The sequence below is a fragment of the Drosophila albomicans genome, chromosome 3 (assembly GCF_009650485.2).
Source record: "Drosophila albomicans strain 15112-1751.03 chromosome 3, ASM965048v2, whole genome shotgun sequence".
In the NCBI taxonomy this organism is placed as follows: domain Eukaryota; kingdom Metazoa; phylum Arthropoda; class Insecta; order Diptera; family Drosophilidae; genus Drosophila; species Drosophila albomicans.
In genome coordinates this window covers 7,436,760-7,453,810 of record NC_047629.2, presented here as the reverse complement: position 1 = coordinate 7,453,810, position 17,051 = coordinate 7,436,760, and the positions used below count along the sequence as shown (strand labels likewise).

General features: G+C 38.2%; 5 protein-coding genes and 1 non-coding gene across 6 annotated transcripts; 4 read left to right on the top strand and 2 right to left on the bottom strand.

Moving 5' to 3' along the window:
- Positions 1–931: 931 nt before the first annotated feature.
- Positions 932–3,749, bottom strand: LOC117566908 (eukaryotic translation initiation factor 3 subunit B). Its single transcript, XM_034246526.2, has 4 exons — positions 3,556–3,749; positions 3,105–3,420; positions 1,484–3,036; positions 932–1,411 (listed from the first exon to the last, which is right to left on the bottom strand). The coding sequence occupies exons 1-4, from the start codon at positions 3,668–3,670 to the stop codon at positions 1,323–1,325; spliced, it is 2,073 nt and encodes a 690-aa protein (XP_034102417.1). The 5' UTR covers positions 3,671–3,749; the 3' UTR covers positions 932–1,322.
- A 711-nt stretch (positions 3,750–4,460) lies between these two features.
- LOC117566909 (sprouty-related, EVH1 domain-containing protein 1) lies at positions 4,461–13,193 on the top strand. Its single transcript, XM_052006168.1, has 7 exons — positions 4,461–4,687; positions 5,974–6,439; positions 9,053–9,230; positions 9,310–9,478; positions 10,283–10,362; positions 10,424–10,499; positions 10,576–13,193. Exons 2-7 carry the CDS (start codon positions 6,420–6,422, stop codon positions 11,343–11,345), a joined length of 1,293 nt encoding a protein of 430 aa, XP_051862128.1. The 5' UTR covers positions 4,461–4,687; positions 5,974–6,419; the 3' UTR covers positions 11,346–13,193.
- Positions 13,194–13,972: 779 nt separating this feature from the next.
- Trnag-gcc (transfer RNA glycine (anticodon GCC)) lies at positions 13,973–14,043 on the top strand. The gene has a single exon. It is a non-coding gene; the product is annotated as a tRNA-Gly (tRNA).
- A 78-nt stretch (positions 14,044–14,121) lies between these two features.
- LOC117567138 (kelch-like protein 40b) lies at positions 14,122–15,563 on the top strand. Its single transcript, XM_034246952.2, has 3 exons — positions 14,122–14,262; positions 14,318–15,038; positions 15,096–15,563. The coding sequence occupies exons 1-3, from the start codon at positions 14,180–14,182 to the stop codon at positions 15,561–15,563; spliced, it is 1,272 nt and encodes a 423-aa protein (XP_034102843.1). The 5' UTR covers positions 14,122–14,179.
- Positions 15,564–15,644: 81 nt separating this feature from the next.
- On the top strand, positions 15,645–16,655 carry LOC117567139 (trafficking protein particle complex subunit 5). Its single transcript, XM_034246953.2, has 3 exons — positions 15,645–15,897; positions 15,954–16,263; positions 16,329–16,655. The coding sequence occupies exons 1-3, from the start codon at positions 15,722–15,724 to the stop codon at positions 16,425–16,427; spliced, it is 585 nt and encodes a 194-aa protein (XP_034102844.1). The 5' UTR covers positions 15,645–15,721; the 3' UTR covers positions 16,428–16,655.
- On the bottom strand, positions 16,481–17,032 carry LOC117567140 (NADH dehydrogenase [ubiquinone] 1 beta subcomplex subunit 4). Its single transcript, XM_034246954.2, has 2 exons — positions 16,831–17,032; positions 16,481–16,757 (listed from the first exon to the last, which is right to left on the bottom strand). The coding sequence occupies exons 1-2, from the start codon at positions 16,957–16,959 to the stop codon at positions 16,545–16,547; spliced, it is 342 nt and encodes a 113-aa protein (XP_034102845.1). The 5' UTR covers positions 16,960–17,032; the 3' UTR covers positions 16,481–16,544.
- Positions 17,033–17,051: the final 19 nt, after the last annotated feature.

Genomic DNA, 17,051 nt, shown 5'->3' with positions numbered 1-17,051 from the left:
CACAAAGTTGTAATATCCTTCTACCGTATGGGTAGCGGGTATAACAAGTAAGAAAGCTAGAGCTAAGCTCGAGTTTGCTCGACTGTGAGATACCCGCTACCAATTTTGAGTAAAATCAAAATATTGCGGTAATATTCTCAAAATTTACCAAAACAATATATGTACCACAAAATATTAAAAAATAGTAAAAATATAAATCGCATTAAAAAAAAAGAAACAAAATATGTATGTATTCCCGACCGGGACTCGAACTCGCAAAATAATTATTTAACTGATATGCTTATCGTAAGCATATGTTGTGAATTAGACAACCAAATTGTTCCTTGAGTAGCATAAAAAGGGCTTTATATGGATTTATTATTTAGCCCATCGCAGGGCAATGGCGTTAACAGTTCTTTCCAGTATAGTGCTGCTGCTGCTGGTCCTCACAGCTGAAGCGCAACTCACCTTCCAACGTTGCAGCCTTGCACTCAGATAGTGTCCTGGGTGTGTATTGAACAGCACGAGAGCAGCTTCCGGAGTCCGGACTTGGGTGATTGGATTTCCAAACAATGATGGTCTCTGAACTCATTCATGCCGGTCCAACAATGGAAGATCCTCTCGCAACCTCTCTACAGACCATATAGAAGGGGCTTTGAAATGTGCACACAAAATCCAAGAGGATCAAGGTTGGACTGCATGGTCGGTATATAATCCACACTGTGCAGATCGATTGCCCAGCAACCATTGTTTCTACAGCAGATCAAATTATTTGTATGGTGGGAACGTGTAGACGAAATTTACTAATCAAAGCCACGCATTAAATACGGGTAATGCGTGGCAAATATCAAATAAAAAAAATAAAAATTATATTGGAAATACCCCCACAATCAGATCATCACATTAAATACATCCTTTTTTTCCTTTTCTTTTTGCTGTTCACATACAAATACAATGCAAATTTACTTTTAATAGTTGACAACATGGCTTCGGACATAATTTCTATAGATATTGTAATTCTATCAAGGATTCAAATTGTTCGTGAGCTTGATTTTAATTTATGTGAATATAAGTGACGTTATTTCTTGTGCGTAAGGATCAAATTTATTTATGGTTATATGTCTATTAATGTGTGCATATGTATGTAACTCGAACTTCGAAATTTGATTACGCTTGATTGTTTATTATTGATGACGCGCTACGTGTTTGATTTTGGAAAAGAAGCCCAACGTATAAGGAACGCCGGGTCGTAGTCGCGTTTTAACGTAAATCTGAGACACCAGTTTCACAGGTTGTGATTGAATGCAGAGAAGGGACGTTTAGCGAGCAGGATGGGGAGTCGTCTACTCCAGCAGGGTTATTTCTTCCTTGACTAAAAATTCAACAACTTCCTCATCAACTTCATCGGTTTCCAAGTTATCCGTATCGATATCTGTAAAACATAAAAAGTGCAAACATTAACAACAGCTACGAATTTGACAAACGAGATTGGAATTAAACTTACGTCCTCGGAGCATAACACGACGACTCTTTTGATCCTTCCATTCGGCAATGCGCTTGTTGCGGTACTCCATGAAGGTCTCGCGCAGCTGGGAGCGCTTCTCGAGCAGCTCCTTGGAGGCGCGTGTCAAGCGTAGACGATCCTTCTGCTCGAATGCTGGGTAGTACTTCTTTAGGTTCTTCTTGATCTCCTTTTGCTTGTCCTCGCCGAGTAGCGTTGGAGGCCGAGGGCGCCACAGAAACTGTACAAAGTTCTTAAGAATAGTACGCTTGATGATGCGACCTTGGAAGGTGTACATATTGAAGCCGGTATCTTCCTTGACCTTCCACGACGATACGCCAGTGACGACATAGCGACCTGTTGGATCCCATTCAACCTCCGAGGCTCGGAAATGATCTGGTGATGCGCTAATTATGTAATCGTTTGTAGTATCCACAAATTCAAAGGTGCCCATGGTCAAGTTAGCCATCACTATGAATTGACCGCGCGGAGACCAGAAAAGATGCGTGCACGACTTCTTTTCCAAACGCTTAACAAGGCTCGGCTTAACACCCTTGTTGACCTCGTAAAAGCTAACGTTTGAAGAGTTCGGTTCGCCGTGTATAATGGAAAATTTGTTGCCAATGGGCTCCCAGGCAAATGCCAAGATAAGTTCACGAATCTCCACCGAATCGACGGGAATCTCTTTCTCGCGCATGTGGAAGATCTCAAAGTTGTAGAACATGCCGAGGAACTTCACGTCCAGCTCCTTCTTGTCCTTCTTTAGCTTCGAGTACCGATCAACCTTGACGCACAAATAATCGCCCGATTTTTGCCAATGCAACTTACAATCGGCCACATTGAAGAGGTTCTTATTACGAATCTCACGCTTCTTGGGAATTTCCATAAGCGTAACACGAGCGGGTATCTGATTCTGTTCCTCCACCCAGTAGGCAATCACGTTGTCCGTGGGCGACCACGAGAAGCCGCGAATTCCTTGAATCTTGATCGACTTCAGATCCAATAAATAGAACGATGGCGTTTCGTAGATGTGTATCGAGTTTTCGCCCATGCGTGCCACAAACTTATCGTCATGTGACCAACGGAACATTGAAAGCACAGACATGCCATCAGCAACAAATGAACGCTTCTCGGCACCGGTACGAATGTCCCAAATGATGATCTTCTGGCCCGTTGGCGTTGGTCCATATGTGACCAAATAGCTTTCGCAGGGTGAAAATTCTACAAACTGAGTGCCGGGATGGGGGAACTTTTGGATTTTCTGGAAGCTGCTACCACCCCAAATGGCCACGCCTGGCTTATGGAAAGTGACCACATAGGTGCCCAATGGTGACCACTTCACAAATGTGTCGGTGAAGCGTTCACGCGTCTCCAACTCATTGGGTTCCGGAAGCATATTCTGCCAAAAGCCAACCTGAACGCAATTGGGTGCAGTTTCGGCTGCCACACAGTACTGATCGTAAGCATCGGGATCATTGATGAAATTGTACAGATCGCTCTGCACCTTGAAGGGCTGCACGGTTGGCGGTTCCCATTTCTCCGGTATGTTTTCATACCTGTAAGCGACAGAATATTGCAATTTGTGTTTTAATCAATAGTATCTATAGCTGAACTCATTTCTTACTTTTGGAAGTCCGTAAACAAGTTTACAGCGAATGTGTAATTCTTGTCCAGACGATAATTGTTGAGTTTCTGCACAGCATCCTCGGCCTGACTGGCATGCTTATACTCCATGAAGGCGTAGCCCTTGGTTTTACCTTCATCGTCGACGGGATAAACAACATTGACGATTTCTCCGCAATTCGAGAAAAGCTTGTTGATTACCGACTTCAGCTTTTCAATACGATTTGGCTCCACAACCGGCATGTTGTCAACGACAACGACGCTTTCAACACCATCGGCTTCCGAGGGACGTTGCGCCAGCATATCGCCAAGCAAATCTGTAATATTGTAAACATTATATTTAATTGACCATAAGAGACACAAAACCAATAATTTGAGGTTATGTTTGTTTTTGCAATAGTTGGCGGTGTCTTGCAAGCAGCGTGTGATGTGCTGGCAAGTGTTCAACTTGCCTTCATCGCTGATGTTGTCTACATAGTTGGGTGGATCTTCAAAATTCGGTTCCTCATTGTAATCACTATCGTTAGCATCGGCTCCCGAATGCTCCTCACTTTTCTTTTTAGCCATTTTCAGCGATTTAATTGCAAAATATACACGGCAGCCAATTCCCCGCAGTCATCAAACACACACGCACATAAGAAAGGAAATCAGAGTGGTTGCAACTTCTATAGCAAAGTACACATAAATTAGGCTTTTCTATAAAATTTAGTATTTCTCTGACACTCACATGGTCACACTGAATGTACGAAATTTTTCACTCGGCTAATTGTTATGATTGTTAGCATCGATAGTGTTTCTAAATTTATTAATGGCAATATATTAATTATATACACAATTAAGGATCACGCATAAAATATTTTTAAATGTTAGTGATGTTAAAAACATGCGACTTAAATAGCTTTGTCTCTGTTATTTTAAGTATCTGTTTTATGATATTTATAAAATTCTTATTCAAATTCATCAAATAAGGCAATGTAGTAAGATTTTGAAATATACTTAAAAATATCAAATGTCCTCTCCGGTATTATTCGAATTTCAGAATGCTTTTCATTTTGCCATTTATGATATTTCTTAAAATTTATTTGTATTTGTTTTAGAAAATCAGATGTGTGAAACAAACATATATAAACACGGAGAATCAAATTATCTATATGCTTTCAAAAAGTCCGCAAACTCACCGTTTAAAGTAACTCGTCGTTTTACCCAAGCACATATACCAAAATGTTAAAGAAAGAGTAACCAGCTAAATCTTATTAGGAATTCTGAATTTTGGTATACCTCTGGGCAAAAACCCGTATATTTAAAAATGAGGCTTGTGGTCACACACCGACACATAAAGCAGCTTTAAGAAAGCTTTTTTTTAAGAAAAAAGTCTGAATTCATCTAAAACCTGCACGAGAATAATGAAAACGAAAAGAAATTTATAGAAAATGAAACTACATATTGAGTGAAAAATTAAATAACCCGGAATAAATAATGAATGTAACCGTCTTGAAACCATAAAAAGCAAGTTGATATCTTCCAGGAAAACCAAAAAAAATCTTTTACTTAGCATCAGAGTTGCAAATGTCTCCAAAGAAAAAAGTTAGAAAAAAGTGCAAAGAATTCAATATAATTTGCGATAAATAACTCAAATAATGTGTATGCTACTGAAAAAACGTGCAAAACGCCAGAAAATGCGAAAAGCTGTTATCCAATAGAGAAAAATTCCGATACACCACACCACCTCCTCCACCGTCTGCGTCTCCGTCACCATCTCTTAGTCAGTTCCGTACGCACCCGCAACCCGCACCTGACGCCACCTTCATGGTCTTTCTTTCGTTCGTTCGCTGACTCGTTCTGTCTACGCCAAAGTCAACTAAAATTTAACAAACCAACTAACCCACAAATTCACAGTGCAAAAAAAAACCAAATTATACATGCCATTGTAAACAATTAGCGAAGACGCAGAGATCTCAGTAATGAAAATCTGTTATTGCATATATTCAGAGTGTATGTGTGTGTGTTAATACAATAAGAAATGTAAAAAACGGCATAAGCAAAATTCTATATGTACTTGAAAGTATATGTATACATACATATATACGAGTATATGTGTACATGGAGAAATCGCCCAAAAACGTTCTACCTCACTTTCAATGCATGTGTTCTGTATATGTGCTACCTTTTTTTTTGTATATGCGCAAGCGAAGTGCGTTGGTTGCGACACGCTCTCGCAATCGCGCAAGTGAGAGGAGACAAACACAATGAGTGCTCCATACAAAACGGAAAGTGACACAGTGAGAGCGTTAGAGTAAGAGAGACAGTGTGTATAGGCGCCTGTAGCCTTGATGGAATGTATGAATGAATTTCTCGTTCATAGTGTGCAAAGTGGCTTTCGCAGATTTCATTCTTCCAATGAGTCGCAAATACCTTAAGTCAATTGAGAGTTGGCCAGCTGTCAGTTAGTTTTGAAAACAAGCGAAATAGTAATAATGGTCAATAAAAACATCTCATATATGTATATTGAATGTATTGTTGTTGTTTTTCAAGGGACTTGTGCATGCTCTCAATTGGTTGAATTCAAGCTTTGCCTTATGCGCGCTCTCGTTCTCTCACGCTCTTTTTGAGATGATGCCTGTTACATCTTTGTTGCTTGGAAAAATTCGGACATGTATTTGCTTCACGAAGTTTTTCCACAGTGTTTGTCTACACGCCCACATAGTGTGCGTGTGTGTGTGTGTTGTCAGTGTATTGAAAAAGTAAAAGTCGCCCTTTCGTCGCCGTCTGCCTCTGGTTTATTACCGTTATTTAAAACAAAAAAGAGAATAAACGCACAAATTAAATGTAAAGTTTTCTTAGATGCTAATATCGGTTTTCATTTTTTATAGCAATGAACGCGTTTCGCAAACAGTAATAAAACCGTGGCGTCGTCTTTCATATTGTGCCAAAAGAAAAGAAAACGAAAAGAAAGTAAAATCAACAACAGCATCAAAGCTACAACACCACCTACAACTATAACTACAACCACCACACAAAAAAGAACCGCAACAACAACAGCAACAGCACCTTCAACAACAACAGAAAATAATCAGGAAAAAGTTACAACACTAATAACAACAACAATAGGAATACTCCAGTTATCGGCTGCAGTCAACTTCACTCACAGGTCGTCGACGTCGTTGTTGTTGTTGTTGCTGTTGTCATTCGTTTTGGGAAGTTTGTGCAGCAGCAGGCTCTGAATGTCTTTATGCTTTAATCATGGTGTATTTTGCCACCATCAAGAACAACACCGACACTATACGCTGCTATATTAGAATCTTTCTGATTACAAATCATGACAGAAGGACATGAAAGGTAAGTGCTTGTTGTTCTTCGTCCCCTATCTCTGATTCATATTGAATAAAGCATTCTGGAGTTGCTAGTAACTCTTGCCTGAATGGGTCTTGCACTCAGTTTAATTCACGCAATTACTGCCAATTTAAGCTAAGCGAATTTTTCTATATTGAAATTAAAAATACTGAGCAAATTATTTTTTATTAATCTAGCAACAGCAGAACTAGCAAGTTGGGCATGAATGAATTGTGTGACTCATTTGTCTCGTTCAATCGAAGGTACATATGTATGTGTGCATCCATATACACAGACACACATACTTATATGTATATCGAGAACGTCGCGTCTCCACATAGCCTGTCTGTCGCCACATTTAATGAATGAAATGGAATGCCAGCAGCAGCTAGCTTGTTTTTCTCTAATTGTTTTTTTTTTTTTTGTGTTTAAGCGTAGCGCTCCCATTGAAAATGATGTCACTCGCCCTGCCCCTTTAGCTCTCCATTTGCCGTACATTAAGACACTCACAACAATATACTATTTTGATATTGATAGTTGGTTTCATTCATGTCTTGACTATACTAGTTCATATGTATTTGATACATATGTAACAAAAAAAAAAAAAAAAACAAATGGAAACGAATCTATTATTTGATTTGAGTATTGCATCGAATTTCTATTGATTAATATACAAAAATAAATACTATAGATGTGCGCGCCCTTTAAGTAGGGCTGTTAATTAAAACAATTGCAATCTCTACTCATTTGATGAATAAATACACTCACATATATGCATCGATAAAATGCATGCACTTCAATTGGAAATGTTTCATTCATATTTTAAGGTTGTCCTTCCTCACTCATACACACAAACATATATATGTATATGTATGTATATATAAAGTGTGGGCGTCTCTTAAACGGTTCGCAACACTTGCACTTATTACAAAAAAAGAGAAATACTGCAAAATACTGAAATGTTGCCAAGATATGATTCCGAAATTAAGTGCACAACCAAAACGAACTTTATAATCACATATGTATATATGTATATGTGCATATATATGAATACCCAAGCATATGTATGTAGATGTGTGTATAGATCATAGACAAATGAGTTGGGCACTTTGCTGCAGCAACAAAGTGTGTGCTGCACACATACCCTTGGTCGTGTTCTATGTTCGTTTCTCACCATTTCAATGTTTCCCACGCATGCGCTCTATTAAGAGTTTTCCAATTTAGGATTTTGTTTCTGCTGATTTGGGGACTTTTAATTCCTGCTTGAGGCAGGCTTGTCTTGTGTCTGTGTATGTATGTGTGTATGGCTGACTTTGTGAAGTTGTTGCTGACAACACCTGTAGTTGTATGAGACACACACACATATACGTATAATAAGCGTGTCTAGCATAGTGGCAACTCCATTTCAATAAAGTTGCCACTTTCTAGCACAGTAAAAGCTTTGAAATTGTGCTAAGGAAATAATATCTAGGGCTGCCACATCTAGATAGTGTGGCAACGGCAACATGACTCGGAATTCATTCATGACACTACGACAAGTAAGGCGGCCGCATAGTTATCCTTGGTCAGACATGCTGACGTGTGCGCCTTACCTTGAGTAGAACTATCATGATTCTATATACTATATGCATCTGCAATTCTACATCTATATGTATGTATATACATATTTATGTCTGTACGTATATCAAAATGCATGCGCCTGCTGCAGTCCTTGACACAGCAGTGACGTCGCTGCCGTCTACTTTGGGCGACACTCTGTGTTGCTGCATGGTTCATTCTGTAAAATTGACTAAATCTAGGACAAATGTGTGTATTCAGCATGACGTCGAGTCTTCATGGGAAGGGGTAAAGGGGCAGAAGGAGGACAGACGTCGAAAGGCAAAGCCAAAGCCAAATAGACTCACACTTTATGAGTGCTTACAGAAACTCCCATGAAAGCTTTTTTCATTGAGTAACTTCACGCTTAAAACTCCAAATTCAAACTTCTGCGCAGGTCGTAACATGCTTTGCTCGCTTATTTATTGTTGTCCTCATCAAATAAGGGACGACCTGGATACAACATTCATTATTACTCCCTTTCATTCTGCTGCTGCTGTGAATTTTAAGAATGAATTCTGAAAACGAACCAGTGCTCCAGAGTTTCATAATTTGAAAATTTGTTGCTACCCTTAAAGCCACGCACACAAATACATACACATGCATATGTGCATGAAAACAGCATATCGTTGTTTTGTGTATTTTTAACACAAAGGACTTCATAGTTATTTTTAAGTTAATTTTTATTTTGTATGTCATGATGAGTAAATACGTTGACAGGTCCTGGAAGCGTGTGGGAATCGATGAGCCTCGATGAGTATTCTCTGTTAATATGGCTTCGATGGCCTAAAATTGAATTAGCCGAATTAGCGACACTTTTAAGTTATCGCGCCAGGGATATAGATGACAGTTAATGGGCTAAGATATCACAGTTATTGCCAAGCAGCAATGGCCTCCGTTTCTTACCATAAGAAATGCAGTTTAAGGCGCAAGTTGAGCAGGTGCATCCGCTAACGATAACTCCGCACAGATATCCGAGAATCGATAACTAAACTTCAAAATTCCATTATTTTTTTATTACAGCGACTTCTTAGTTACAGTACGCGCACAGGTAATGACCAGAGACGAAAGCACCGAGGGCTGGCTACCGCTGGCCGGGGGTGGTCTGGCAAATGTTTCGATACGGAAGCGTGCTAGACTATCCCCATTGGCATCGGGTCATGACTACATCATCTATGGGCAAAGAATCTCCGATCAAAGTGTAAGTTACAATGTAGTGTATGATATCGAATCGAGAAATGGCAAATACTCATTGGGATTTATTCCCAAATCTTTTCCAGGTCATCTTAAGCTGTGTCATCAATCGTGATCTGAAGTATTACAAAGTAATGCCAACATTTCATCACTGGCGTGCAGGCAAACAACGCAACGGACTAACATTTCAAACGGCAGCCGATGCACGCGCCTTTGATAAAGGCGTTCTGCGCGCCTATAATGAACTAATTGATGGTATGACCTGAAGTAACTACTTTGCTCATATATCCCGTTTAGATGCATGCTGCTTTAAAACAAAACATACACTCGATCTGTCTTCAATCCATGCATTCTGTACCTTTCTCTCTTCCGCATAAACTTCTAAATAGTTTTTGAAAGCCCTCTTTACACCTTGTTTTTTTTTTTTTTTTGACATTCAATTTCTACTTTAGACCTTGCGTTTAGAATTTTTGCCTTCATTAACTAATGCAGAACTAATGTTTTATGCTCTACTTTTTTATAAAAACAAACAACAAAAAAACTTGCTACAAAACAAAATTAACAAATCATTAACAATTTAATTGGAATTGTGCAATTTGTTTGAACATTACAAAAATTAAAACTTGCAAAAAATCAACACAAAAACCATTCAAAAAACATATAATTTCTAACAAAATTGGTAAGTGTTTTAATGAGGTTTCCTTTCACCTAGTTTGTCTTCTGAGTTGCGTATGCTGCAAAGGCTATTTAGAATAATCAAGAATTTATTTACAAGCACCTTATATGCATTTGCAGCATGCTAAACTTATGTAGCAATATAGAATAGTATTTATTTTCACTTGGTTCAATGATGAATTTAAGAAATCTGTAGTCAAAAATTGCTTATACACACTTTCAACTGCAATCTTTATGCTGTCCGCTTTAAACTGTTAAATTTCAAATGCTCTTTACAAGCTTTTCGTAGTTAATTTGCAGTGTGCCTTGTTCTCGACAATTATTGATAAACCGAACAATTGCCATGGGGAATTAAAATCATTTTTGTTTTGTATATACACGCAGGACTGGCCAAATCAAATCCCACAATAATATGCCCACCATTGACCAAATATGATTCGGTTGGTGAAGATGATGTATTCATGGTAAGTTTATTAAATATTTTTAATTTCAATCAATCATAATAGTACTTTGATGTCCTTACAGACCCTGGACTTACCTGTGGAAAGCGAAAGTTTACAAAAGATACATTCAAGCCCCGAAGGCAGTGAAAAAAGTCACAGTAAATTGAAAAATAATATTAAACGCATTTTGAAGTTGACACTAAAATTAAATATGTTTTCCTTGTTGCATTACAGAAAGCGCAAGCGACCGTCACAAGGATAGCTACAGCAACAATTCCGATTCAGAGAAACTACCAGCGGCGACCATACACTACATATCGACGGACAAAACATCAACGGCTCCGCCGGGCAATGCGGGCAGCTCATCGGATGCACCACCGCCGCCGCCGCCAACAGCAGCCGGTCAAATAGCGCCGAGCGAGAACTATTCATACGTAACGCTGACCGCTGTGCATCATGACTATAACTATCCGGTGGTGGAACAGCCGGTTGGCGCACAGGTGTTAAATGCCCGCCGCGAATCGATCACTGCTCTAAAGAAGCGCAATGCACTGGAGGCGGCACAGGCGATGGCCGCCGCACAAACGTCGGCATCGTCGTTGGCCGCCAGCAAGCCATTGCACAAGCCAAATGTTTCGGATATACTCAAAAAGGAGACACGATTGCGTTGTCGCTATTGCCATGAGCTGTACAGCGAGGATTTCAATAGGCGCGGTGCCTGTGAGTATGCGCCGGATCCGATACGCAGCGGTTACGAGTGCATTTCGGGCATGGGCTGTGCGCGCTGTATGATTTATCATTGCATGAGCGATGCGGAGGGCGAGACGGCGCAGCATCCGTGCGATTGTAGCATTAGCGAGGCGGGCTGCACCAAACGCTGGTTGGGCCTGGCGCTGCTGTCCCTGTTCGTGCCATGCCTATGGTGTTATCCGCCACTGCGTGCATGCCATTGGATGGGCATACACTGCGGTATCTGCGGGGCCCGCCATAAACCGCATGTCTGACATTTGGAGGCTAGATTGCAAGGACAGTACGATGACGACCCCAGCACCAGGCCCAGAAACGAGCACCATCCGCAACCCGACGAGCAAAACTACAAACGCCAACTGCTGCGACTCAAGCAACGCCAGTCGCAGTCTCAGCCGCCACCCCAGAGGCACTTCTATAATTGGGAGCTGTCGCACAGCCTTGGCGCCCCACAACAGCAACCGCCAGAGCCGTTGTACCTAATGCAGCCGCGCAGCAGCAAGGCAGCCCAGAACGATTACGGTCGGCTGATGTTCTAAACATGTATATGAGAACCACGACAACCACAAAGACGACACCCATCAAACAAACGTTGTAATTGTGTTGTCGCCTGTTTTCAGCAGTTCAGATTTTGTTGCGAGTTAGAGCTTGGGTTTAGTTTCCATCGTTTTTGTTTTTTTTTTTTTTTTTTGTTTTTTTGTAACCATTTGATTTGCCATAATTTATTGTATATACATCAGTAGAACACATAACACACTTCCAAGAGCATATAGCATATACCATTAATAATTGTCATTTATTTTTTAAGAGCTGTCATTTAACTATTATTTTGTAAAAACTGGGCTATTTGTTAGATTGTTTTCACATTATTTTTCATTTTTGTAATTATATGATATATATTAAAAATATTAATGTACATGTATATGCTTAATGAATATATTTTTTCTAAGTTAATTAAGTTTTTGCTACTTACATTTTGTTTACAATTTAAAATTGGAGAACAGTATTAAAGCCAAGGCAAGGCACAAGAGTTATACTACTTACTTATATGCAAATATATTTCTATATTTCTGTGCTTAATTCCAATTCGTTTATAGCTTTAACAGAGCAGAGCGTTTCCCCTCTCTAAGAATGCAGCGCGTGCAAATTTTTTTGCCTGATAACTCACAAAGACAACTCAAAGCGCAAATATAACAAAAGAGAAAAAGAGAATAAACAACCACAATATTGTTAAAGAATTACAATAAAAACAAGAAAAGAAAAGTAACAATTGAAAATATATTACCCCTCAATTGAATTACAAATTGTTTTTACAAAAAAATATATATATCTATCAATATATACCAATGTTAAAAGCGAGCAACGTCAATTTCAACCAACAGCGTTTCCAAATGCCAAAGAATATTCATGTTTCGTACAGGTTGATTTTAGAAAATTATTTATATTTTAATTTCGATTAAAAAAGAATGTTTTTGACTCTTCTTAGGGCTCATGAAGATTCAAAATATTTCTTTTGCCAATGAAAAACAAAACTTTGGGTTTTAACTATTATTTTGAAACAATAATAAAATTATAAACAAAAACATTGCATTAAAGAACCAAATCGTTGAAATTGCGCTTTGAATCGCTTACAAATCCGTAAATAATAACTATAATATAAAACAAACTAACAATAGTGAAAAACAATTTGTAATTTGTGTACAAATGGACAATTTCATTAGGAAATTTTAAGATCCTCTTTAAACTTGTTCATTTGACACATTGAGAATTAAATAAAAAATACTTAAGTGTTTTCCAATAAAAACTAACTTAACAAATTTATATGCAGCTATATACTGATATATAAATGAATGTGTATAAAACGTATGAAGAATACAAATAAAAAGGATTACTTATGTGCAAAGAACCTAAGTAATATTTGTGTATTCAACATGAAATTAATAATAATAAAAGCATTAATTTATTTCTTACTATAAATGCATATTTATTCAAAAATAAGCAAAGGTTGTGCAAAAACACATTAAAAAAGCAACAAAAAATTATATTAAAACAAAAAAAAAGAACAAAACCTTTAAGAATGCGGAAATTTGTTTGTAAAAAATGTAGATGCGGTATCTATAAATAATTGAACAAAAGTTGTTTAGATCAAAAACAAAACAAAAAAAACTTATCACAAAAACACAAACAAAAAATCTTTGAACAAAGAACAAACACTCAACAAAAAGTACAAACTGTTAAATATACATATATAATTTAAAATTACTTTTTATTGTTTAGTTACAAGCTACAATAATTTTAACATCTAAAATGATCCAGAAGCATGCCAACATAAATACATTAAAAACTCAACAAAATCACAACATGCGTAAATACTACATATGTACATTAATTGTATGAATTTTCAAATTTTAACTGTGCATAACCAAAAACAAATTATTAAACATTCTGAATGAACTAGGAAACCAACTAGGAATCAATAACAATAGTAAATCTTATTCGATACATTAAAGAGATTAATAGTTAATAATTTGTTGAACACCAAGTAAGTAAATAACATGACATTTTCAACATTTTCAATAAAATTTTTTTGTTATGAACATAATACATAAAATGGAATTCACCTAAATTGTATATGCATAAGTAGCCGCATATAAAAGATGGCATTAAAAAGTAAATAAAATAAATAATATATTTATTCATATAAATGTATTTGAAAATGTGAACAAGAGAAATACAAACAAATAAAACACAATTTAATAAACAATAACAACGCGTTTCAATCTGTTATTTCAGTCTGGCAACTCCATGTATCACAGCATGTATATATTTCGTTGTCAGCTAGCTTTTTATATCATGTAGAAAGATGGTCGCAACATGTTCACAAGCATCGGTGGTTCAGTGGTAGAATGCTCGCCTGCCACGCGGGCGGCCCGGGTTCGATTCCCGGCCGATGCAAACAAATTTTTTTTAAAAAGTATTTTATTTATTGTTAGTGTAGTTTTTATGCAATGCAGCATTGCTTTACTACTCAAAGTAAAGACAGTTGCTTAATTATATATTTTATTTACAAGCTAATGCAAATAATCAACGCATGGATGAGATAATGAGGAATCTTGGCACCCTGAATCACAATACCACAAAACGTGATCCCACTTGTAGTGTACACTTTATAGAGTAGGTGAATGGTGACGTAGTCCTAACTGATTGAATTGTATCAATATCGTTTTAGTTCGACTGCATCATATAAAGATGAGCAGAAATTCGTAAAATGTCTAGTGTCCAAGTCGGAGGATTTAGAAGTCAATAGCGTTTTAAGACGTAAGCCCGTGGAACTGGCAACAAATCGCTCGTTATTCGAGATTGGACACAATTTTGAAGATGTTCCAAATTGGCTGAGCATCGAGCAGCCGGCGAAAACTCCATTAAAAAACATTTTGCGGTACATGGTGGACAATCATTTAAGCACAACCGTTCAGATCGAAATAAATACAATGTATTTTAATTGTCACATTCTTGTGCTGCAATCGTATTCAAAGTTCTTTTTGGACCTGGAGGTGGTTCCGTTTGCGCTAACATTGCCCGAGGAAAAGGTATCGCAAAAGGCATTCATGCTCATCTATAAGTGGATGATAAGTGATGAGCCCATCCTGGAGAGAAAGAGTATTCTTGAAGTCTTTGTGGCAGCTACATACTTGAGAATTGAATCGCTATTGCTTCACTGCTGGAAATACTTTAATATTATCGAGTGTTTCAATGAGGACACCGCTTGTATTTTGTACATTGAAACGAAACGCAATCCGGCATTAGATATTGTGCGTAGTATAATGTTAACGCGAATACGGAAGTTTCTACTTACATTTGTTGCAACTCGAGATTTTTTCGATATTCCGCCGAACCATCTAGTCTATCTGCTCAGTTCCAATGACATTTGTGTCAATACGGAAGTTGAGGTAAGGCTAGATGAATTTTATAATAATTGGTTTGATTTAAGCATAGTTATCATTCAGATTCTCTTTATTATGGTACGTTGGCTGGGACATGATTGGAAGCAGCGTCAAAAATATGTGAATAGCTTAATTCCTTGCATACGATTCGATTTGATGCCGCTCTGGTATCTGCTTTATGTACGTCAAGTGGAAACACACAAATTGATCAAAAAGCTGATTAATATTCCCAAAGTAAATGCCACTTTCAACGAGACGATTTCCAAGATAACTTCGAAAATGTACGGAGAAAAAACGAATGCTAAGAGTATAAACCAAGGTACAGAGCATCGACAATGGATACAGGATGAAATGTGTCCTTACTTCCATCATATAGCCTGTCCATATACGCGTAATATAAATTTTATTCAATTTGAGTCGTATTTAACAGCATTACAACGTCAAACTCATAATAGATGGGCAACAGTTGAACTGATTGATTTTAAAAAGCCAAAACAATGTTGTATTACACTGCACGATTTTAAAATTTAAGGTCCATTAAAAATACGTTAAAAATTTGGCCATTTGCCATTCACATGATTATGCTATAGTTGATAAGTCTGGCAGCGCCAACAGCTGTTTCTGGGTGGCATATTTGTTGTTTGGCGATTGCCAACAATTTGTTGTGTGAAGGAAGAAATTAAAATAAAATGGAAAAGCTAGAAGCTCTTAAAATATCTTCAATGCGTCCGCGGAGCAATATACTCGATCGACCGCTGTCCAAAGGCAAATCTGAGGTATCACAGAGCATTGTAGCGCTACTATTCAGTGAGATTGTCCAATACTCCCAGAGTCGTGTATTCACAGTACCCGAATTGCAAACAAGGTAACAATATTATGAGAAAGCAAATGTCTGCATATTAATGTTGCTTACATGTGTAGATTACATGAGTTGGGCCAAGATGTGGGCACACGCATCATTGACCTGTATTTTATGCGCGAACGTAGCGCCAAGCGCGAAACAAAGCTGACGCAGATGCTGCTCTTTGTGAAGACCACCGTGTGGAAAAATCTGTTTGGTAAAGAGGCCGAGAAGCTGGAGCATGCCAATGACGATGAGCGCACTTACTACATTATTGAAAAGGAGCCGTTGGTCAACACGTTCATAAGTGTGCCGAAAGACAAAAGTTCTCTGAATTGTGCCAACTTCACAGCTGGCATAGTTGAAGCGGTTCTAACTCATTGTGGATTTGTAAGTTCAACGGCCATATTAAGCGTATAAAGTGTATAACTATCATGTTTTCTATGTTATTGTAGCCTTGCAAGGTAACCGCGCATTGGCACAAGGGTACCACGTATATGGTTAAGTTTGAGGACTTTGTCATTGCCCGCGATAAGCAAATGGAGGAAAAATAGCAATATAATCAATCCTACTATATACATACATTAACAAAAATATATTAACTCTATTTTAATTCGTTAAGATATTGCGTTTAATTTTCACACGTTGCAAAAAAGAAATAATTTGTACACTTAAATAAACTTGAACTGACGATCCTTGTACGCAACCTGTCCCGAACGGTATTTCTCCTCGCGTGCATCTCGCTCGCTCTTTAGCGCCCAAGCGTAGACAGCGATGGGCAGCACGACGGCAAAAAGACCCATGCGGAAAGAGTGGCCAGTGGGTCGGAAATGCTCGTAGTTGGACACACGCATAGCCTGGAAGCGCGCTAAGCCCGCATCGAACTGGGAACACGTAGAGGATAAACATTTGTCAATAAGTAATGATGACATAACCAACTTATTTTATTTTACTTACCACAGTGCCGCCTTCACCGGTGGCATGGCGAAAGGGGTTCGAGCTCTGCTTCAGGTATTCGTTGCGCAGCTTGAGTGTGTGCTCATGCTTGCGCTTGATGAACGCCTCCTCTTCTTTGGTTAAAACCATATTTTTGATTTTGCTGCGAAATTCCCACTTTCGAGTTCTCAAGCAACAAAAGCAAAACGCTGAAACAGCTGACAGCAAACAGCATGAAGCAG